Below are 20527 nucleotides of genomic sequence, written 5' to 3'. Positions count from 1 at the left end.
ATATATATTATTATTACTTATGAATAGACCGGTTATAGCTACTGAGACCCTCTAATAGCCAATCTCTCCTTAATTAGTTGATAACCAAGGTACGACCGTTGGATATTTCCCTAATCAATAGACAACCCTAGATACGATCATAGGATTTAATCAATTGACAGCCTGAAAAACCAGAGAGACCCAAATCCTAATCAACACATATGATGATTCATTTAAATTAGATTGTTTATTCTCACAACACAACTCTCTGCTATGTTATTTGTCACAAACATTAAATTCTTCATACGATGAATCCTTTAATTGACAATAGATTAAGTTGATAATTAAATAGTGGCCAATTACCTAATTAACAAACATAATCATAAAACTAATTCAGAGAATAAACAAATACCCAAAAAGTAATAAAACAATTAAAGCATAAGAAAGATCTCACAGTAGTGATGAATCAAAGCTTCGTTATCCTTCAACCAGAAAAATAGGTTTAGCTCTTCATAGAGAGAAGAGAAAAATTAGATCTAGGGTTTCTTTCTTTTTCTCCAATCCAAAATTCCCCCTTTTTCACAATAGATTCCTCCCTTAAATACTTTCTCTCTCTTCTCTTTTAGAATTCTATTTAAAATAAAATCCTAATATCTGAAATATTAAATTCGTAATTACAAAAATAACCAAAAATACAAAACACGTTAAACTAAAAACTGCAGGTCCGCAGTTGACAGCACGCGCCCACGCCTTATCAACAAAGTTCTTCTGACGCTCATAATTTCTCCAAGAGAATAATCATCCTTAAACATCATCTTATAGCTCAATTTTATCATCAATCAATAGAATTGCACCTACAAAAGTAAAACACAAGTAAATCACTATTATTAAGTGCAAAACATTGATATTAAGGGAAGTAAATAATGCAAAACTAGTGCATAAATTGCACTCTAACAGCTACTAAGAGACAGATTGAAATCACTTCTATCATAAATTAAAAGGGTACGCAATCTACCAAGTCACAATCCTCAAAGGACCTACGTAGAAATGCTATCTGCTTAAACAATAACCAACATTCCCCTTCACCCAACTCCTTGACAGGGATAATATCTATTGATCCCAACTGTAGTGCAACTGACCTATCACGTGTGGTAATTAGAATTTTACTTTCATGGTGGCCATTCTTTAGACAAGAAAAGAATGGGTCCCATTTTTTGTAATCTCCATCCCACACATCATCTAAAACAAGAAAAAATTTCTTCCCCGTAATATATTCCTGAATCTGTTTCATAAGAGATTCGAATTCGCTTAAACCAGAAGCTGACACGCCTAGACCTTCAATGATTGCTTTGGCGACCCTAATCTCCTTAAAAGTGTCTGATACACACACCCATATAACTTTTTCAAAATTTCTTTTCACCTCATCATTATTATAGGCCAGTTGTGCAAGAGTGGTTTTACCTATACCCCCTAACCCAACTAGTGAGATGACATGAAGGCCTTGTTATTGTTCACTACTTTCACACAACAACTTGCTTAAGAGCTCATTTTTCGCATCAACTCTACCGAAAACCTCTCCCTCATCAATCAAGGAGGTGGTTCGCACTCGCTCTGGCTTCTTGACATTGTTACTCACATTCTCAGCAAATTTAAACCTATCTTTTTGAGAGGTAATATCATCCAGCGTTTTATTGATTTCTCTAATCTTGACGGCAATGTCATGACGAAGACTGAGTTTTTTGAAACTACCAAAGCAGTTTGATAGAGCACAAAAGAAGGAACGTACCTTCTTCTTATAAGGAGCAAGAGCAAGAGCATTGTCATCATCAACGCCCTCAATCTGCAATTTGAGCCTTGCAGTGGTCCACTCCTCCAACACGTCTTCCATGTCATAAGATGCGTCTTTGAACTGATCCAGCCAAAAAGTAACAGCATTGTCGCGCTGCATTTGCCTTTTCTCTGCATCTTCCAGCACAACTCGAATGGCTCGAAGATTGCGGGTGAGCTTTTTCACTTCTTCCTCGACACCAGTCACAAGCCTCACCTGTTGTTTCACTTCATCAGCCGCAACAGAGCTCAGCTGCACCAGGAGAGAGGAAACGATCGCATCAACCATTCTGACAAAGAAGACGAGAATTCTGAAGAGTTATTAGATGTGCTTTTGTTGCGAAGATGCTGAAAGAAAAGGAGTTATTGCATTCTTTTATACTGCATAGAAAAGGTTTATGCTTATCCCCAACCCACACGTCAATGATTGTAGAATGTTTAATTTCCCTGATTCTACTCCACTAGTTGTGATGCGTAATTATAAATATTCTCAAATTATGTATGAAAATAGCACAAATTTGGACCTACTACTGATTTTTATGATTTTTGTGTCTTTACTTTTTCATAATCTTCTACTGTAAGGGTTCAGATTTAATTACTGCTTTAAAAAATGAGCAAAAAAATAATATCAAGCATTAACTAAAATTCACAAAGGAATAAATAACGAAAGAAAAAAAGATTGGAAAAGTCATAGATGTAAAATAGCACATTTTTTTTTAATAATCTCAATAAAATTATTAATATTCATGTCAGTCCCTAAAAAATTAATAAATATAACTAAAAAAATCTTATTAGTCTCCATGATCAAAATTTATTGAAATATTTTTAGCTTGGGTTAAAAAAAAAAAAGGTTTCCCAACTTCACACTAGCTAAATCTTAAATACATGTTCCAATATATATATATATAGATATATTCTTTCTCGCAGACGACCGTACAAAATAAATTGCGAATACGACATTTTCCAGTCTATCAAAATGATTTTTATTATTGTAAAACTATTAATAATAAACTAAAATATTATATTTGCATATTATTTCGTGCAAAAATATGTAGAGAGATAATATCTTAATTTTTAGGGTCCGGCTACGGTGCAACTGTGGTACCTTACCATAGTTGCATCCAGCCGTTGGATACACTTGCATGGATAGGTGAAATACTAACTAGGCAATCCAAGAGGGGGGGTGAATTGAGATTTTAAAAATTAAGCAAAGCAAACCACACACAAATCCAATCTAATGCCTTAATAAATTCGAAAACAATAAATTCAATGAAAGCACAATAATAAATGAGTAAGGGAAGAGAAAGCAAACTCAAGCATTTTTACGTGGTTCGGCAATCCCCGCCTATGTCCACGCCTCCAAGCACACCGGGCTTGAGGATTTCACTATCCAAGCATTTCCAAGGCTTCAAACGTTTACAATTGACTTCAAGGTGTCAATGAACCTTTACAACAAGAGATTATCTCTCCAATCTCTTCACTCCAAGTGTTTCTCACACTTGTACTCTCACAATTTAATGAGAAATGAAAAATACAACAATCAAACTCTCTTTAAGAGTGGATATACAAATTTCAAAACAAAGATGATTTAATGAATGATGATTCACGAAATTGAAGCTCAATATATGTTGTGTGCACTTGTTCTTGCTTTCTTGGATTACCAAAAATGAATTCGTTTTGAGTTTATATAGTTTGAACTCAAAAACTAGCCGTTATGCACATTCTGGGCGTATCCAGTTTGCCGTTTATAGAATCCGGTAAGCCGGATTTATGTTACCATTAAGGCAAAAATTTGAATTTTGCCTAACCGGCTTGCCGGTTATGAAATCCAATAAGCCGTTTGCGTTCCAGATGCTTACTATCCCGTATCCGGTTTTCTGGTTTTTTATATCCGGTAAGCCGGATGCTACAGTAACCTGTACAGTGCACTATTTTCTGAAATTACAGTTTGACCCCAAAACTTTACAAAACTATATTACGGCCCAAAAAGTTATGAAAATTTACAAATAGGTCCAATTTCAGAATTTCTAAGTAATGCTTTGTTAATCCCAAAACTTTCTGAAATTCTGATATAGCCAAAAATGCTATGACATTTTTCAAATAAGTCCTCCAAAATTTCAAGCAATACTTGTTTATTTCAAAGTTTTCAAAATTCTTTTAATTAAACCATAAACTTTGAAAAACAACCAATTTCATAAAATCATTTTTCCATTAAATATGAAACATTTATAATGTGAAAATAATGATTTATTTAAAAAGAATAAAAACAATCAATTTCATAAAATCATTTTTCCATTAAATATAAAACATTTATAATGTAAAAATAATGATTTATTTAAAGAGAATAAAAACAATCAATTTCATAAAATCATTTTTCCATTAAATATAAAACATTTATAATGTGAAAATAATGATTTATTTAAAAAGAATATAAAAAATTTGAGCTTAAAAGATTAATCATTCTTAATTTTGTTTGTTATCATCAAAAATCAATATTATGAACTTGGACAATAGGGTCCACTAGTTTCCAACGGCTGGATGCAACTATAACACGGTACCACAGTTACACCACAGGTTTTTCCTAATTTCTAATAACATCATAATCAAAATTTTATCAACATTTATGCGAAGGAGTCCCCACTCTCCACCTGGGGGGATTTGGCATTTGATGAAAAAAGTTATGCTTATCCCCACCCACACGTTAGTGGTTGTAGTAGCATCTTCAATTTCCCTGATTCTACTCCACCGACGAACACATGTTTTGTAGTAACATCTTTAAATTCCCACACGTTAGGAATTTGGCACATAATCTGAAACTCGTTGCATCTTTAACGTATGAGGTTGATGAATAAACTCTTTTCTCATGTCAATTTCAAACTCCGAGTGTGTTTCCAACAATTGCTTTTCTTTTTCTATTTTTGGATTTTTGAATCATAATTTTTCAATTCAATAATGGCCTCTTCAATTATAAAATATGGTAGAAGGGGATGGGGTGTAGTGAGATCTAGGCCTCCGCGACAACGGCATCTTTGGACGTGGGTTTCATCATTTCTCCTTTTTTATTTTTAAAAAAAATTACTTCTTGCATGATCTAATTGGTCTTGTTTCAAAAGAAACAAAAAATAATTAAAAAAATAACTAAAATAAAATAAAATAAATCATATTCTTTATCTTAATTGCTTTCATTTGTGATTGACATGTAATCATGCATTGTGTTTTTGTATATTTTTTTGATATGTTTCTTTAAGGGATAAACTAATTATGTAGCAAAATTTTATTAGAGCTAGGATTATTTATATATGTTCTAATACTTTGAACATCTTACTATACACTCGTTTATCAAATTTTAACATTAATTTTTACTACTCATTAAAAATATCAAAATAGTCCTTGTTAAACATTTTTCATAATTTTTTTTTTATATACTGATATATTACAATCAAAATTCTATTCCAAGATAGTCCTTACCTAAACATCTTTCATTGATGTTCATTTTTTTTATACACTCATATATTACAATTAGAATTCTATCAAAACTATCCTTGATAATTCTAACATGGTACAGCCCAAATTTCTACCCTTGCATAATACTAGAGAGATATTTATTCTACTCTTATTAATCGAGAGATAATTTTACTTCTAACTAATTTAATTGGGAGAAAAATCGAGAGAGATATCTACTTTGTCCTTATTAATTGAGAGATAATTTTACCCTTACCCAATTTAATTAGAAAGGAAATCGAATTCCAACAATAACTAGGACTCGAATCCATGCACTTAAGCTAACTTTAAGTTCTTGGACGCATGGTTATAATGTTCTTTATTTAAATCCTAACAAATGGTGGGACTTGAACTTGTGCCTACAAACATTGAGTGCTCAGGGGCTGCAAAATTTTATAACTTAATTTTAGTTGATGTGGCATGTGCCCTATCACATAAATGTAGATAATAATAATTAATACATTAACAAAATGAAAAATATTAGTTTACAAAATACAAATCCTAATTTTTTGTGTGTGAGGGGATTTAAAAGGGAGAGACTAAACAAATGTGGTGAAAAACGACATGTATTACTAAAACTGAAAATACGAAGTCTAGGCAACTGAAAACATCTCTGTCAATTGCAATGAACAGATCATAACCCTTCTTAATTAAACAAAATAAAACTTAAAAAAAAACACACACACACACACACAAAACAATCACAACACACTATTTGTTCTGATCATCCCTGCTTTTTCTTAGCATAGCTCTCGGAACGAAAAGCCATTATCTTACTAATTCATTTGATCATTTGAAACTCCAAGATCTAATTCAAAGAGCGCGACTCAAATGATGGCAATTAGTAATTTATTACATCTGCAGTTAGATACTTTGTTTGAGAAAAAAGAATAAAATCAGTTCCATAATGATTTTAATTACAATAAATATCATACTATGGTCTATGGACGCGCCTCATATTACAAAGAAAATACGTGAAATATGATTAAGGGATAAAGCTTTCGACAACCATTTATAAAATTGCTTTTGAAAAATTGTTCTGATGAAATGAAATTATATGAAATTACTAAGAATTTAATCTGCCTCTGAAGGAGGATTAATTTTAGATGATTTTTCTATTTATAGCTATTAAGTAGTCGTTAGAAATTTCAAAATTTGAGAATTTTGCTTGTAGCTACAGGTTTCAGTCATTTTGATTTGGAGACTGATTGATAATTAAAGCTAATGTTGCAAGTAAAAAACAAAATGAAAAATAATTAAAAAATAAAAATCAAGGAGTTAGGCCCAAACTTTATTAAACTTTTAAAAAAGTTTATTTGTCATTTTGTCTTAATGGAAAATAATTAATAAAAAATCAAACGACCAGTTTACTTTGACTTTATTTCACAGAATATAATGTCTGAAATTTATATATCATGTATTCTAGGGTCAAATCAGTCTTTTTGCACATAACTTTTAATATTTCATTAAGAAACCGCAAAGATTATTTCAAAGCTTTTAGTGTCATGGTCTCCTCCGGAAGTGGCAAATTCGGGTTCGGATCAACCCGATCAAGTTTCAATTTGATGGGGTTGGAATATTTGGATTGGATCGTATTGAATTAAAAATTCAGGTTGAGTTTGGATCTGATCGAGTTATAATTATTTGCGGGTCATGTCAAGTTTGGATTACAATTAGATTTGGGTCAATTAGGCTGAATTCGGATAATGTTCGGATTAGGGGTAAATTTTGAGCTTGTTTATTTTTATTTTTATTTTTTCAAATTACTTTAGTCATTGAAGATTGTTTTAATGTAATTATCTCATTTTAGTTCGTTTTTACCAATTTTCAACAAAAAAATGAAAATAAAAATTTCTGCTATGAAATTAAATGAATAAAAATTAAAATAAACTACTATTATCGAATCGAATCGAATCTCCATCTCTTTGCCCTCTTCTGCATTAAGGTAACCTTGAGCCACTGATAGTGTAATTAGTTCGTCTTTATACATATTGTGGTCATTTGAAAAGCCTCACCTGTTCACTTCATCAGCAACAAAGGAGTTCAGCAGCTCCAGGAGAGGGGAAGCGAATCAAGCGATCAAAGAAAAGGAGAAATAATTTGATCAGTTATTAAGCGTGCTTTTGTTGCGAAAATACCGAAAGAAAAGGAGTTGTCACATTCTTTTTATACTGCATGAAAAATGTTTACTCCTATCCTCTTGTATATAATAGTTTAAATCTCCAAAAATTTTCTTTATTTGAGTTTTTAAAAAATTATGTGAATTTATTGTAATTATTTCTTGGGAGTGGGGGTGGATTTACAAAAATTGCAGGGTGAAAATATCACTACCCTTTTTGTTTATTAATTATTGTAAAATGCACATCTATCATATGAACACATGTTTTATTTGAAATTTACCTCCTACTTAGAATAACAATTTTTAATTTATTTCTAAAAGATGTGAAACATCAATTTAACTTGTTTATATTAAGAAGACAAAATGTATCTTTTGAACAAATATAAGGACAAATTGAGGTTTTTACCCTTTAAGAAGTAAATTAAAGTTTGTTATTCTAGTTTGGCATTAAAAAGAAGCTTACCTCTGTAATATATATCAGGTAGACCAAGGTGACTTCGCCGTGAATTATTGTAATCAATTTCTTTTGTTCTTTTATCTAATTAGAAAAGAAAACTATGGGGAGCATTGCCTATCGAATTGAGCTTCTCTCAAGAAAAATACATACGGATGATTTATATATAACCATTAAATATGTTAAGACTTTTTGTTATTTTTTGAGTCCTAAAAGTATGAGAGAAATTAACATTTTTTTAATTTATTTTTATACCGTAAATTAAAGAATGAAATGATTTACAAAATTATTTTAACTTTCATGATTTAAACAAGCAATCATCATTGATTTCAATACAAAGAAGTATTTTGGGTAGAACCAATTTCTTTACCAAGATATGATGTACATGCATTTGGGACTTCTTACTCTATTAGCTTAATAACACGTTATCATTAATTTTAGATTATAAATTTTATATTCAAACTTTGTAAAACCATCATTGTTCCTTTTCTTAATTTAAAAATAACCACATAACAAATATGACATGATCTAATTGGTCTTCTTATTGACATGTACTAATGCATTCTATTTTTGTATATTTTATTGATATGTTTCTCTTGAGGTTGAGGATAATATTCATTATATCCTAATACTTTGAACATCTTAATATACACTCATCTATAAAATTTTAACACTAATTTTTGGGTAAATTATATTTTAACCCCTTATGAGATTGACATACTTTAATTTACTCAAAAATAAAAATAAAAACTTCAATTTACTCTCTAAAATCTGTTAAATTTAACTATCAACCAATATTGACTCACTAAAATACGATAATACCCCTGTTAATTATAGAATAACTTATGTTACTGATATATTTATGTTGGAAAGATATATCATTTAAATCCCTATTTTTCTATAATATAACTAATTCAAACTTTATGGATGTCATTAATGAAAATCATCCTCTAATCTATTTTTTAGAAAATAAAACAAAACCTCAATAATAATATTTCATAAAACAAGCATATTTCATGTTAACCCAACCAAAAACCATCTGAAAACCTCCTTCTACACATAGTTACAAAGAAAATTTTACCCTTAAGATTCTCAAATTTAAACAAAAATTATAAATTTTGAAATAAAAATCCGAAAATTTATAAAAAAGCAAAATATTTTTTCCCTCTCTTCTACTTTCTTCATCTTCTTCGTTCTATTCCCTGTTCATCTTCTCCTTGGTTCGTTTTTTTTTTATCTTTCACACACTTAACAACTCCATAGCCACTGTTAATTCCAAATCAGCCCAGCAAAACCCATGTCCATTGCCCGGCAACACCCATGGCCTCGCACTGCCATGTCCAGCAAAATCCATGGATACGCTAGCAAAACCTTGGCAGCTGGGTTCGGGCATTCCAAGCAAGCCCATGGCTGCGCGTTGCGACCATTCCAGGCAAGCCCAAGGCCATCAGCGACCATAACAAGTAAGCCCATAGACATGCCAAGCATACATTGATCCAAGCAAATGGTTGTTAATAATTTTAATGATTAGTCTGGTTCTGGGGTTCATTGATGAATTTGGGAAGAAGCTAAGGTTTGTTGAAAAGCAGATGATGGGCCAAGACTTGGAACAGTGGCGTTAACGTTGCTGCACCATTGCTGGCATGGCTATTGTGGCCTTATGATGCTTGGCGAAGTTGAAGCGTGGAGAACATGCAGAAAACAGTAAGAAATAAAAAAGGGAAAAATGAACCGAACCAGATAAAGAAATTAACTAGAAAATAAAAAAAGGAAAAAAGTTAGAAAAAAAATTATTTTTCTTATTTTAAAAAGAAATAATTTTTTATGCTTCTGCAGTTAAAAATTAACTAATTAAAAAATAAAAATTATCAATTTGGGTACAAAGCGAATTTTATTGACATGTTTAAGTGTGCATTGAAATTTGTTGAAACATTTGAGCAAGGTGGCCAGTATATGGTTTGTTTTGGTTCGGTTCGGTTCTTTTCTAGACCAAAACCGAACTGAACTAAAACCAAATGGTTCTTAAGAAAGAGAACCGAATGCATACCAAATTTTTTAATTGAACCAAACCGAACATAAAAATTTCAGTTTGGTTCAATTTGATTCGATTTTGAAATTCAGTTCGGGTTTGGTTCGCATTATGCCAATTTCGAAAACACGTCTAAAAAACAAGAAAAAAATAGAAACATCACGAGAATTCAACAGGAAAGAAACTGAGAGAAAAGAAACGAAACTCCATTAAGCCAAAGAACAAGAGGCTGGGGTATGTGTGTATAGAGAGAATTCGATCACACAAGAACAAGAAACAAAAGTGGAGACATCACAAGAATTCAATCACCATGAGATTGCGAGGGAGAGACCGAGAGAGCTTGTTGTGCCTCCGCCGAACTTGAGAGAGATGGCTGTTGATTTAGGGTTATGAAACATTTTTAGATTAGGAAACTGAAAAATGAAAAAAAAAATATTTTAAGCATTTATATTTTAAAATAAATGTATTTTTAATTAAGTTGAAGCGAACCAATCGGTTTGTCAGTTCAAACTAAACCAAATATAAACCAATCGGTTCGTTTGTTTTCAAACCATTCGGTTCCTAACTTCTAAACCAAACCATTGCCTGCCCCTACATTTGGGTTTTATGGAAATTACCTTATCCGTTAGTTGACTGTTAAGAGAATGTAAGACTATAATTTTATGCTTTCGATAGTTGAATTTAACGGGAAGAAAATGGTATTTGGAGATAAGTTGAAGTTTTTGTACTTTTAGGGGGTAAATTGAAGTTTGTCAATCTAATATGGGGTAGAATACAATTTACCCTTATTTTTCACTCTAAAATAACAAATTATTACTTAATTAAACATATTTCATTAATGCTCCTTATTGTTGGAGAATTAACAAACAAAACACACAAAAAAACACACTATTCTATTCTATCAACCACACTCCTCACTAATTACAACTCTTGTTTTTCACTCTCTACACCTTAGAGATTTTGTTACTTCACTTGATATTTAAACCAAAGGGGAGAGGGGGTATTTATACATGAAACAAAAATAATCACAACCATTCATTTATTCAACTAATACACAAATCCTCACCATCCATTAAAACCTACCACTCACCTACTTCACCAACCACACCTACCACACCTAACACAAATAATTCAAACCTCACTAACCATACCTACTCATAGAACCTTCCATGAGTTGAGCTTGAATTTATTCATCTTGGATCAAGTTTATGATCCAACACCCCCCCTTAAACTTGATCTTGTGACACCAAGCAAACTTCTGAATTTTACGAAGTCTTCTTGCTTGAGTGGCTTAGTGAAGATATCAACTGCTTGATCTTGTTATTTTACATACTTGACTTGCACTTCTTTTCTTCAATACACTCTCTTATGAAATGATAGCGAGTGTCTATGTGTTTGCTTCGATCATGAAAGACTGGATTCTTGGAGAGGGCAATTACTGATTTGTTATCAACATAAATTTTGGTTGGCTCTTCTTGTGGCAAACCCAACTCCTTCAACAAATTTCTAAGCCAAATTGCATGACAAGCACTTGATGTGGCAGCTACATATTCAGCTTCACAAGTGGATAGCGTGACAATTGGTTGCTGCTTTGACATCCATGTGAAAGCAGTATCTCCCATGAAGAACACAAATCATGTTGTGCTCTTTCAATCATCTACATCTCCACCCCAATCACTATCATTATATCCAACAAGCTTGTAGTCATTAGAAAATGAGTATAACAAGTCGAAATTAGTTGTAGCTTTGATGTAGCAAAGGATTCTTTTTGCAACTTTAAAATGGGTGGTCTTTGGATTCTTCATGTATCGGCTCACAAGTCCAACAACATAAAAGATATCTAGTCTCGTGCATGTCAAATAACATAGGCTTCCGACCAAACTTTTAAAGAATGTTGGATCTATATCTTCCCCTTCATCATGTTTGGATAACTTGACTCTGCATTCCATTGTCGTGCTGATAGGCTTGCAATCATTCATCTTGAACCTTTTTAGAATCTCATTTGTATAGCTTTCATGGGAGATAAATATGTCTTCTTCCGTTGTCGGAGCTTTCTTCTCTTTTCTTTGGATTGACCTCCATCTTGAGAAGTTGTTCTTTGATTCCTTGCTTCTTTTTTTGTTTTTCTTCATAGGCTTGCAGCCTTTCTTGAAGTTGCTCGATCGTCATATCCTCTAGATCTCTTGTTTCCTCAATTGTCACAACAATATGGTCAAACTTCAAGTCTACTGATCGAAGTATCTTTTCAATGATCCTTACCTCTTTTAACTCCTCGCCATTTCTATTTAATTCATTAGAAACGGTCACAACCCGAGTAAAGTAGTCAGAAATTGACTCCGACGCCTTCATGTGTAAGGACTTAAATTCTCCTCATAATGTTTGGAGACGAACCTTCTTAACTTGCTCCGCTCCTTTGTAAGAGATCTCTAGTTTCTCCCATGCTTCTTTTGAGGAGGTTGTACCAGCAATCTTTTCAAAAGCATCTTCTTCTAATGATTGAAAGATGAGATACTTTGCTTTATTCTCTTTCTTCTTCAAGTCTTTTAAATTCTCCTTCTGCGCCACAGTTAAAGTAGCTTCATTTTCTAGCACAATAAATCCTTTTTCCATGACATCCCATACGTCTGTGCACCCAATAGAGTCTTCATTTTAATACTCCAATGGTCAAACTTACTTCCCTTTAATTGTAGAACTTGAAATGACATCATACCACCATTTTCCATAACTCATAAATTGAGTGAGAATTTGGAGATTCTAAAAGCACAGATGGATCTGGCACATCAAAAAACCTTGGGAAGGACTCGAGTCAACTTTCAATCAACGGTCAACGGTCAGCGTTGGCTTAATAGTCTTGGTTCGGTCCGGATTGATTCAGCTCCAGTTGGCTTGGTTCGACTTGATTCGGTTCAGCTCGACTCGGCTTGGTTCGGTTCGGCTCAGCTTGGTTCAACTCGGTGAGTCGACTTAGCTTCAGGACATAAAGCTTCCGGCGGCATGTGTGGGCGCGTCCAGTCTCGGATCGGGATGATTTTTGCGGCGTCACGTTCCTCTCGTCGAGATCTTCGATTTGATATGCTATATTACTATATATAGCATCAAACACTAGCTCTGATACCATTTTTTGGAGAATTAACAAATAAAACACACTATTTTATTTCTTCAATAACACTCCTCACTAATTACAACTCTTATTTTTCACTCTCTACACCTTAGAGATTTTGTTACTTCACTTTATATTTAAACCAAAGGGGAGGGGGGTATTTAAACATGAAACAAACTAATCACAACAATCTATTTATTCAACTAATACACAAATTCTCACCATCCATTAAAACCTACCACACCTAACACAAATAATTCAAACCTCACCAAGTATACCTACTCATGGAATCTTCCATGAGTTGGACTTGAATTTATTTATTTTGGATCAAGTTTATGATCCAACACTTATTTCCTACCAAACGGTGGGACTTGGTCCTGTGCCCAAAATTCATAATCTAATTTTAGCTAATGTGACATGTGTGTCGTATGACATAACTGTAGATAATAATAGCTAACACATTAACGAAAATGAAAAGTACTAGTTTACAAAATACAAATCCGAAGTTTGTGTGAGGGAATTTAAAAGGGAGAGACTAAAAAAATGTGGTGACAAATGACATTTATTACAAAAATTGAAAAAACAAAGTTTAGGCAATTGAAAGCATCTCTTCAATTGCATTCAACCAATTACCACCATTCATAATTAACCAAAATCAAATAAATTAAAAAAGAAAACACAAAACAATCACAACACTTTGATCATCCCTGCTTCTTTTTCTTAGCATAGCTCTTGGAATAAAAATTAACAAAAAGTGCCAAAAGGGACGCATTAAACACAGCGTTGAAGCACCATCCCCAAATCCTAGAGCACCAAAACCCGTGAAATGATAATACAACATCAAAACCGAAACAACATGGGCTTAAGGAATGGCGTCCAGGCCTTTGTGACAAAGTTGGATGTGGGTATCATTAGACTTTTGGCTATTCTGCTCAATCAAACTCGTGGATTACATGCACTCAACGCGGACATTATGGAAATGGGAGAAAATTATGTTAGTAAGAGCATCTTCAAAAGTTTTTGAGTGAGACTATTGGCACCCCTCTAAATATCTCTCAACACCTCTTTTTTTTATTAACCCTATTAAAATATTTAAAAATATTATAAAATTCTTTTAACACCCTTTTAATGATAAAAATATCCTTAATTCAAATTTATTAATATAAACCCCATTTAATTTTTGACTGATTTTGAGACAATTAATCATCTATTGAAAAAAAAGAGAGAGAGAAGGAAAAAAAAAAAGGAAAAGGGAACTTGCTCCACGAAACTTCGACTTCAATGTGGCAAATCATTGAAACACCACATGGCCAGCACTTTAAACTCATTGTAATTGATAATGACACCTTGCAAACACTTGGCTACCATGCGTGTAATTATAAGGCCAAGTGCTAATTTGGTTTACTGATGAAGATGTTGAGCACAAGCTTCTGAAAATGCAGAATCACGAATTCTTCAAAAGACTGCGTGCCTTTGTGGAGAAAGACAACTGGGGCACTGGAAAACATGTCGGTGGGAAAATAATTCTGATGATTGTTAAGCTCGTCCTTTGCTTCATAATTACCTTCTTTTTTCTTAATTTCCCTCATAGGTCTCAGTTTCTTCTCTGAAGTTTGTTGATGATGAGTTGCTGATGTCGATAATTCCTCACCAGAAAATAAGATGAAAAAGTAACTTTCTTAATTTTTAAAATGCTGAATTTCAATTTCAGGTACTATTTATTTTGTCTCTTAATCAAGATATTTTTATTTTTCTGCTGATATTTTAATATTTACAGTCGCTTGTAGCATTACTTAAATTTATAGTATGTAGATCATAATTCATAAATTAATTTGCAGTTGGAGTAAACTCGGAAATGTTAAAAAAATAAAATAAAAACAAAAGAAAGGGGTGTTAAGAGGTATTTAGAATTGTAAAATTCATGATTGTCTTATTATGTAATTTTAATAAAGGTTAAAATTATAAAATAACTAAAGGGGTGTTAAAAGGTATTTAGAGGGGTGCCAGTAGTCCCACTCAAAGTTTTAATACATTTTACTTTTCAACTATTTATTTACTTACTTATGTGGTAAATAGAAAGGTAAAAAATATACTACTCGCCAAAAAACTCTTCAAATAAAAATAAGTTAATATTATTTTAATCAAATAATTATTTTTTTTAGAGGAAAAGTTAATAGCAATTAAAGCACTTCTCTTTCTCTCTCTAATAAAAAGTAATAAAATATAAATTGAAGAGGGAGAAAGCAACTCTCCAAATTTGAAGAAAGAGAATCATTTTTTATTTGAAAAGTTTTAATTGAAGTGTTTTTTGGAGTTTTAAATGTTGATGTGGTTCTTCAAATAAGTAATAAAATCTTATTTGAAGAGCCTTTTGGTGATGCTCTAAAACCCACTGTTTCATTCTAAACTAAGTGAATTTATCCCGTGAGCTAAGTAGTTTAGGAGATAACTCAAATAATTAACTTTTTATTAGTTTAGTAATAAGAATTTTCGATTATATTTTAAAAGTATAATTCATTACAAAGAAATTACTTAATAAAAATAATTGTTATTTAACATATTACATTTTTCAATAATAAAATAATTCAAATTTTTAATTATTATAAGAAAAAAATTTGTAATATAATCCATTCATATACCACATCACGTAAAATGTAACCTAGTACTACATGTAATCTTGTTATTACTATTCCTATAATATTCTACCACATCATATACTATCATATTCCATCCGGCATGCCAAACATGCAAAGTTTGAGTAAGACTTGTTAAAGTTGAGTAACATCTTGTATGGCCAAGCACATTGAGTATGGATTTGCATGATCGAGTGAGTACAACTAAAGTCTGGTAGAGTCTGGAAAATCCCTATATAATGTTGAGGTTGGAGAACTATACTTTTTAAGCTACATAATTAAACAGTTTTGGTAAATATTTGCTATTGTAACTTAAAAATTAATTTGATTTGATCTCATATTTTATTATAATAAAAAAACTTGTAATATCTTTATTAATTGTATTAAAAATTATTATTTAAAAGTCTTACATTTATTACACATTGTCAAATTTCAGCTTTTTTTATTTTAACAACAGTTAGTAACATCAAACAAGACCTAAGTTGAGTATGATCAATTGATTAAAGTTATGATTTTTTTTGTATAAAATAATCATTAGATAATTAGTCTGTAAAGAATATCGACTACTTCAAATGGAAACTTGCGATAAAAAAGGCATCACAAAAGTAACAAAGACACACTATATAAGAAATCTGAAATAAAATTTGCAAAATTGAACTGAGTTACGGAGAGTAAATAAGACTCCAAAGGAACAAGGCAATTATTATTATCTAGGAAACAATTCATAGCTAAAACAAAATTAACTATACTTGCCAGGAAATATGGCGAATACCACCACCTCCTACTAGTTCTTAGGTGTCTCAGAGTTTGACGAGGACTTCCATGCTGTGTCTCTTCGACAGGCAGCAAAATTGGGCAATTGACTACATTAACTCCAAGAAATTTAGGCAGTCACCTTCCTCTGGACTATCCTCTTTTAGTTGCCCCTATTTCCCCTTCAATAGAGTCAACACTGTTTTGTTTGAAGCCAAGGAGCCCAAGCCCAGAAAAATGGCATTCTTTGGTATCAATCCCTCGATCCCCAAGTCACGTCACTAACTTTCTGTTGATCGCGTAGCTACTTAGTTCATGTATGCCACAGCAGCGGAAGGTAGCATGAAGAAGAAAAAACCTCTCTTTCTTGCTCAGTAACCACCTGGGCACTTTTGTGCTGAGCCATGACATCCTGAGATGGCCTGTTGTGTAAGCCTTCTTCAAAAGGTCATCTGTCGATCTTTCTCCTAATTAGACATCCAAAACCCTGCATGGAGTCCATTTGAGAAGTTGGACAATAGACAAACTCCAGCGCATATAGACAGTAAAGAAGAATTTAGACCGCAATCACTGTGGCTGAATAAATGGGCCTATTAAGCCTATTAAAAGTTGGAAACCATATTCACCACTCGCAGTTCCTTAGAGAACTATATCAGAATTCTGTAAATTTAAAACTATTCTTACATATTTAATTGTAAAACAAGAGAAATTGTACTTCCGTAGCAAAGTCTCACTATTGGTAAGTATCTGGACTTGGAAAGGATGCTAGTTGATTAAGTAAAGGAAAATTGAAATCAGACTTTGAGGTGATAGATCTATACACTTCAATGGGAACCACATTAACATCATATGAGCCAAACAAACAAATTCCCCAGTCAAAGTTCAACAAACAAAACATTAAAACAAGAGTAATTTGGTGTATCAATGTATACGTAGAGATGTCGATCAATTGACAAATACGTAAAAGAGGGAGAGGGAGAGACCTCAAAGCCGTGCTTAACAACATTGCTACTCCAATAACTTCAAAATGGTTGGCGACGTCTCTATCAAATCCACACAATAGCTGATATCTCATGTTTGCATGTAGTCCAATGAAAGCACCATAACCAAGCACATTAGTACTCACAGATGGGTTTGTCACAGATAACCTGTCAGGCATTAAAAATTGCCCAAATTAAACAAATGTTAGACCGGCTTAGACAGTAAACGGAACAATATTCTAATTTTACTTTATTGATAACGAATAAGTGAACAAAGGAATGAAAAGGAAGTTTGGCAACAGTCTTTTTACCAGCCAGATAGTTTGACAAAGAATCTTGCACTGCTCTGCAGCTAATCCCACCATACACAACTCTGCAGTCTTGTTTGGGAGTCAAAATTCTCAAAATGGGTAACTGTTCAAATATACTGTTTGGGAGCTTTTGTAATGTATTTTGCAAGTCAAACAGGAAGGTATTTCCATAAGAAGGTTCACTTCACATGCTCAACAATTCAAATTTGCGGATGATATTTCTCAAAATGGAGGGCTCTATTTGGCTTGCCAACAATCTTCCTCACCGCTATCATCCTTGCTATATCGGTTAAACTGAACAGTCTTCATTCTGACATTTGCCCTATTAACCTGAGTACACAAGAATCCGAAACAACAGTTAGAAATTATAATCTTTATATATAGCCAAAATGTTGAATAAGATGATGTACTTGATAATGAATACCTGAGTTAATAAATAATTAAGGGGCCGGTAACAATCTCAGCATCTTATCAAGTGGGGAAAGCCTACGCAACGAAGATGCTGCTTGCTTTCAAGCAATAATAACTTTCCAATTCCATAAGGTAGCTTAATGCCCTTTTAAAAATATCTCCACCAGCCTAACAATTATTCATGGAAATTCAATTTGCAATTGTCGCCTTCAATTTGCTCATCTTTGTCCAGAGTATTGTTTTTGCATTTACTTAGCTAGCCTACAAGCCACCTGCAGATGGTTTTAAATAATGTGTGAGAGTGTGAATTCGAACGAATTAATCAAATATGATGACACGAGAAACAAAATTAAAATAACCACAAGAAGTAGAAATATGCTTTTGTTATATTTAGTGCATCTTCTGTGTGTGCTCGAACGCAATGCCTCAAGGCTCAAGATAATTTTATGACCATCAATCTTTTGCAGCCATATGCAGACTTGAAACATTGGCGGTGGTTCTAAGGAATTTGAAAATTAGAAAAGTTTCAAAATGAGTGACTAAATATGATAATCGAAACTAATTAAATATACATGCCTTGTAAATATGAAGCAAAATTACTCAAATGTATGTGCCTCTTCTCAGCAATTGCTCGTGGTGGAAACTTTACTGCAAAGACTCCCTCAAACCCTTGAAGATCACACTCTTCCTGGCAACAAAGAAACAGAGTCGATATACGCAGATGATTTTACTAACAAGTGAGAGCTTGCAAATATTGGAAGGATAACGATTGCTCATAACCCAAATTCCCAATACCCTCTAATATCTCACTCGAGTGAGTTCAAGCCCCCAAAATTCACTACAGTGAAACTCTCGAAACAAAATTCTCTTCAAATATTCTCAACTCAAATTTGATGATGATATCTCTCGAAGGAAGGCAAAAAATCTAACACTGATCAAATTGGCTTGTGAACAATTAATGTTCCTGGCCATCATTCATACTAGGTGTGGCGAACAATTAAGCTGCTTAGTATCCTGAACCTGATAACTTACACAAACAAAAACAACTTGCCTAAAGTTTAATATTTAGAGGCAGAACAGTAAAGAAGAAGATATATATTGATACTAAAATTTGACCTGCGTTACCCTGATGTCAAGAATAGCGGGATCTCATGTGGGCAAAATCTTCGCAATACGAGATGCTTGCAAAATTGAAGCAGCATCTTATTACCTGTAATTTAATTAAGATAATAACTTTCCCCGACTATTTCAATGCATTATTGGCAGCTAAATTCAGAGGGCGCTAATTAAATACCCTTTTAACAATATCTTCTTATTCTTCTCTAATCTAGCAGTTATTTGGAAAATCTAAATGACAGTCATGCATCAATGGCGTCAAAATTTGGCTACAAAGCAGCCTAGAAAAGGCTTCACCCTCTGAATGAGAGCATGAATTCGAATAATATGATGAATGAAGAAACAAAGGCATAATACCACAAGAAGTCAAACTTTTCCCCAGAGCTCTGTTTCTGTTTGTGCTAAAGCAAATGGAAACCAGTGGAAATGAATTTCTACGAACTAGACATATCAGCCAAAACAGGTACTCTGTACAAGCAAAGTAAAAAAGAGTTACAAAAAAAATTAAGATTGATATGATAATTAAAATTATAATTAAAATTTCAGTCACCATATAATTAATAGAAAACTTTGTACACAATGATTTATTGCATATTAAGATTGTATACCTAAATTTTAATTGCTATACAAAATATGATATTAGCATTAGGAGACCGCACCAAAACGTACCGAATTGAATATGCCTTTTCACAGCCCCAGTACAAGCTTTGAAGCTTTACCACATGCTTTTTCAAACCCGTGAACATGATGCACCCGAGAGATGCAAGATATGAAAATGTTACTACAGCAAGCATTGAAACATTTGTTAAAAAAGGAACTTTATGAAAATAAGCCTTAACAATTATTAGATACAAGCCTTCAGGAATCAATTCATCGGTAATAACAATTTTCAAAAAGCATCAACTGCTTTAAGCTCCTCAACATCACAGAGATCTTCAATTAAAATAGAGCAGATCCGGCCATCACTATTCCTTCAACTGATCTTTTACTTTAGAGAACGCTTGAATTACAAAATGCGTGTAGGTACTCTGAATGAATGTGCAATTGCACGAGCTGGTGACAACTGACTTTACTGCAAAGGCTCTTTCAAACCCTTGCAGATGATACTCTACATAACATGATAGCCTGATAACACAAAGAAACACAATGAATATTAAAGGATACTCTCACAATGCAAATTTGTGCAAATTATCAAGTGTGGTTACCTGCATAATAGTGTCAACACCAAATTCCTGCCTCCATTGACGCATATGATAATATTAGCACAATTCAATATGTTTATATAGGATAAATGATTCTAAGAATGAAACAAGA

At 32.8% G+C, this 20527-nt stretch overlaps 2 protein-coding genes across 33 annotated transcripts in view; both read right to left on the bottom strand.

Annotated features, from left to right (window-relative positions):
* LOC102609848 (disease resistance protein RGA2-like) overlaps nt 1-20527 on the bottom strand; it is a 144081-nt gene that overhangs the window by 66908 nt on the left and 56646 nt on the right. For 7 of the 32 annotated variants that reach the window (XM_052441446.1, XM_052441419.1, XM_052441418.1 and 4 more), the window contains exon 8: nt 19308-19681. The exons of 1 other annotated variant lie outside the window; for it this stretch is intronic. The gene's annotated coding sequence lies outside the window, so the exon portion shown is untranslated. Of the gene's footprint in view, nt 1-16456; nt 16883-17378; nt 17544-17686; nt 18017-18110; nt 18370-18477; nt 18786-19027; nt 19682-19882; nt 19995-20027; nt 20339-20418; nt 20446-20527 lie in introns of those variants that run through there. 24 more of the 32 variants (XM_052441426.1, XM_052441431.1, XM_052441444.1 and 21 more) reach the window with 21 other exon arrangements.
* LOC127902462 (putative disease resistance protein At1g50180) lies at nt 448-2340 on the bottom strand. The gene is made up of 2 exons (XM_052441471.1): nt 1766-2340; nt 448-833 (listed from the first exon to the last, which is right to left on the bottom strand). The coding sequence occupies exons 1-2, from the start codon at nt 2093-2095 to the stop codon at nt 819-821; spliced, it is 345 nt and encodes a 114-aa protein (XP_052297431.1). The 5' UTR covers nt 2096-2340; the 3' UTR covers nt 448-818.

Source organism: Citrus sinensis, chromosome 5 (genome assembly GCF_022201045.2).
Source record: "Citrus sinensis cultivar Valencia sweet orange chromosome 5, DVS_A1.0, whole genome shotgun sequence".
Lineage (NCBI taxonomy): Eukaryota > Viridiplantae > Streptophyta > Magnoliopsida > Sapindales > Rutaceae > Citrus > Citrus sinensis.
Note: the sequence above shows the minus strand (reverse complement) of the source record. Positions and strands in the feature narration are given on the sequence as shown.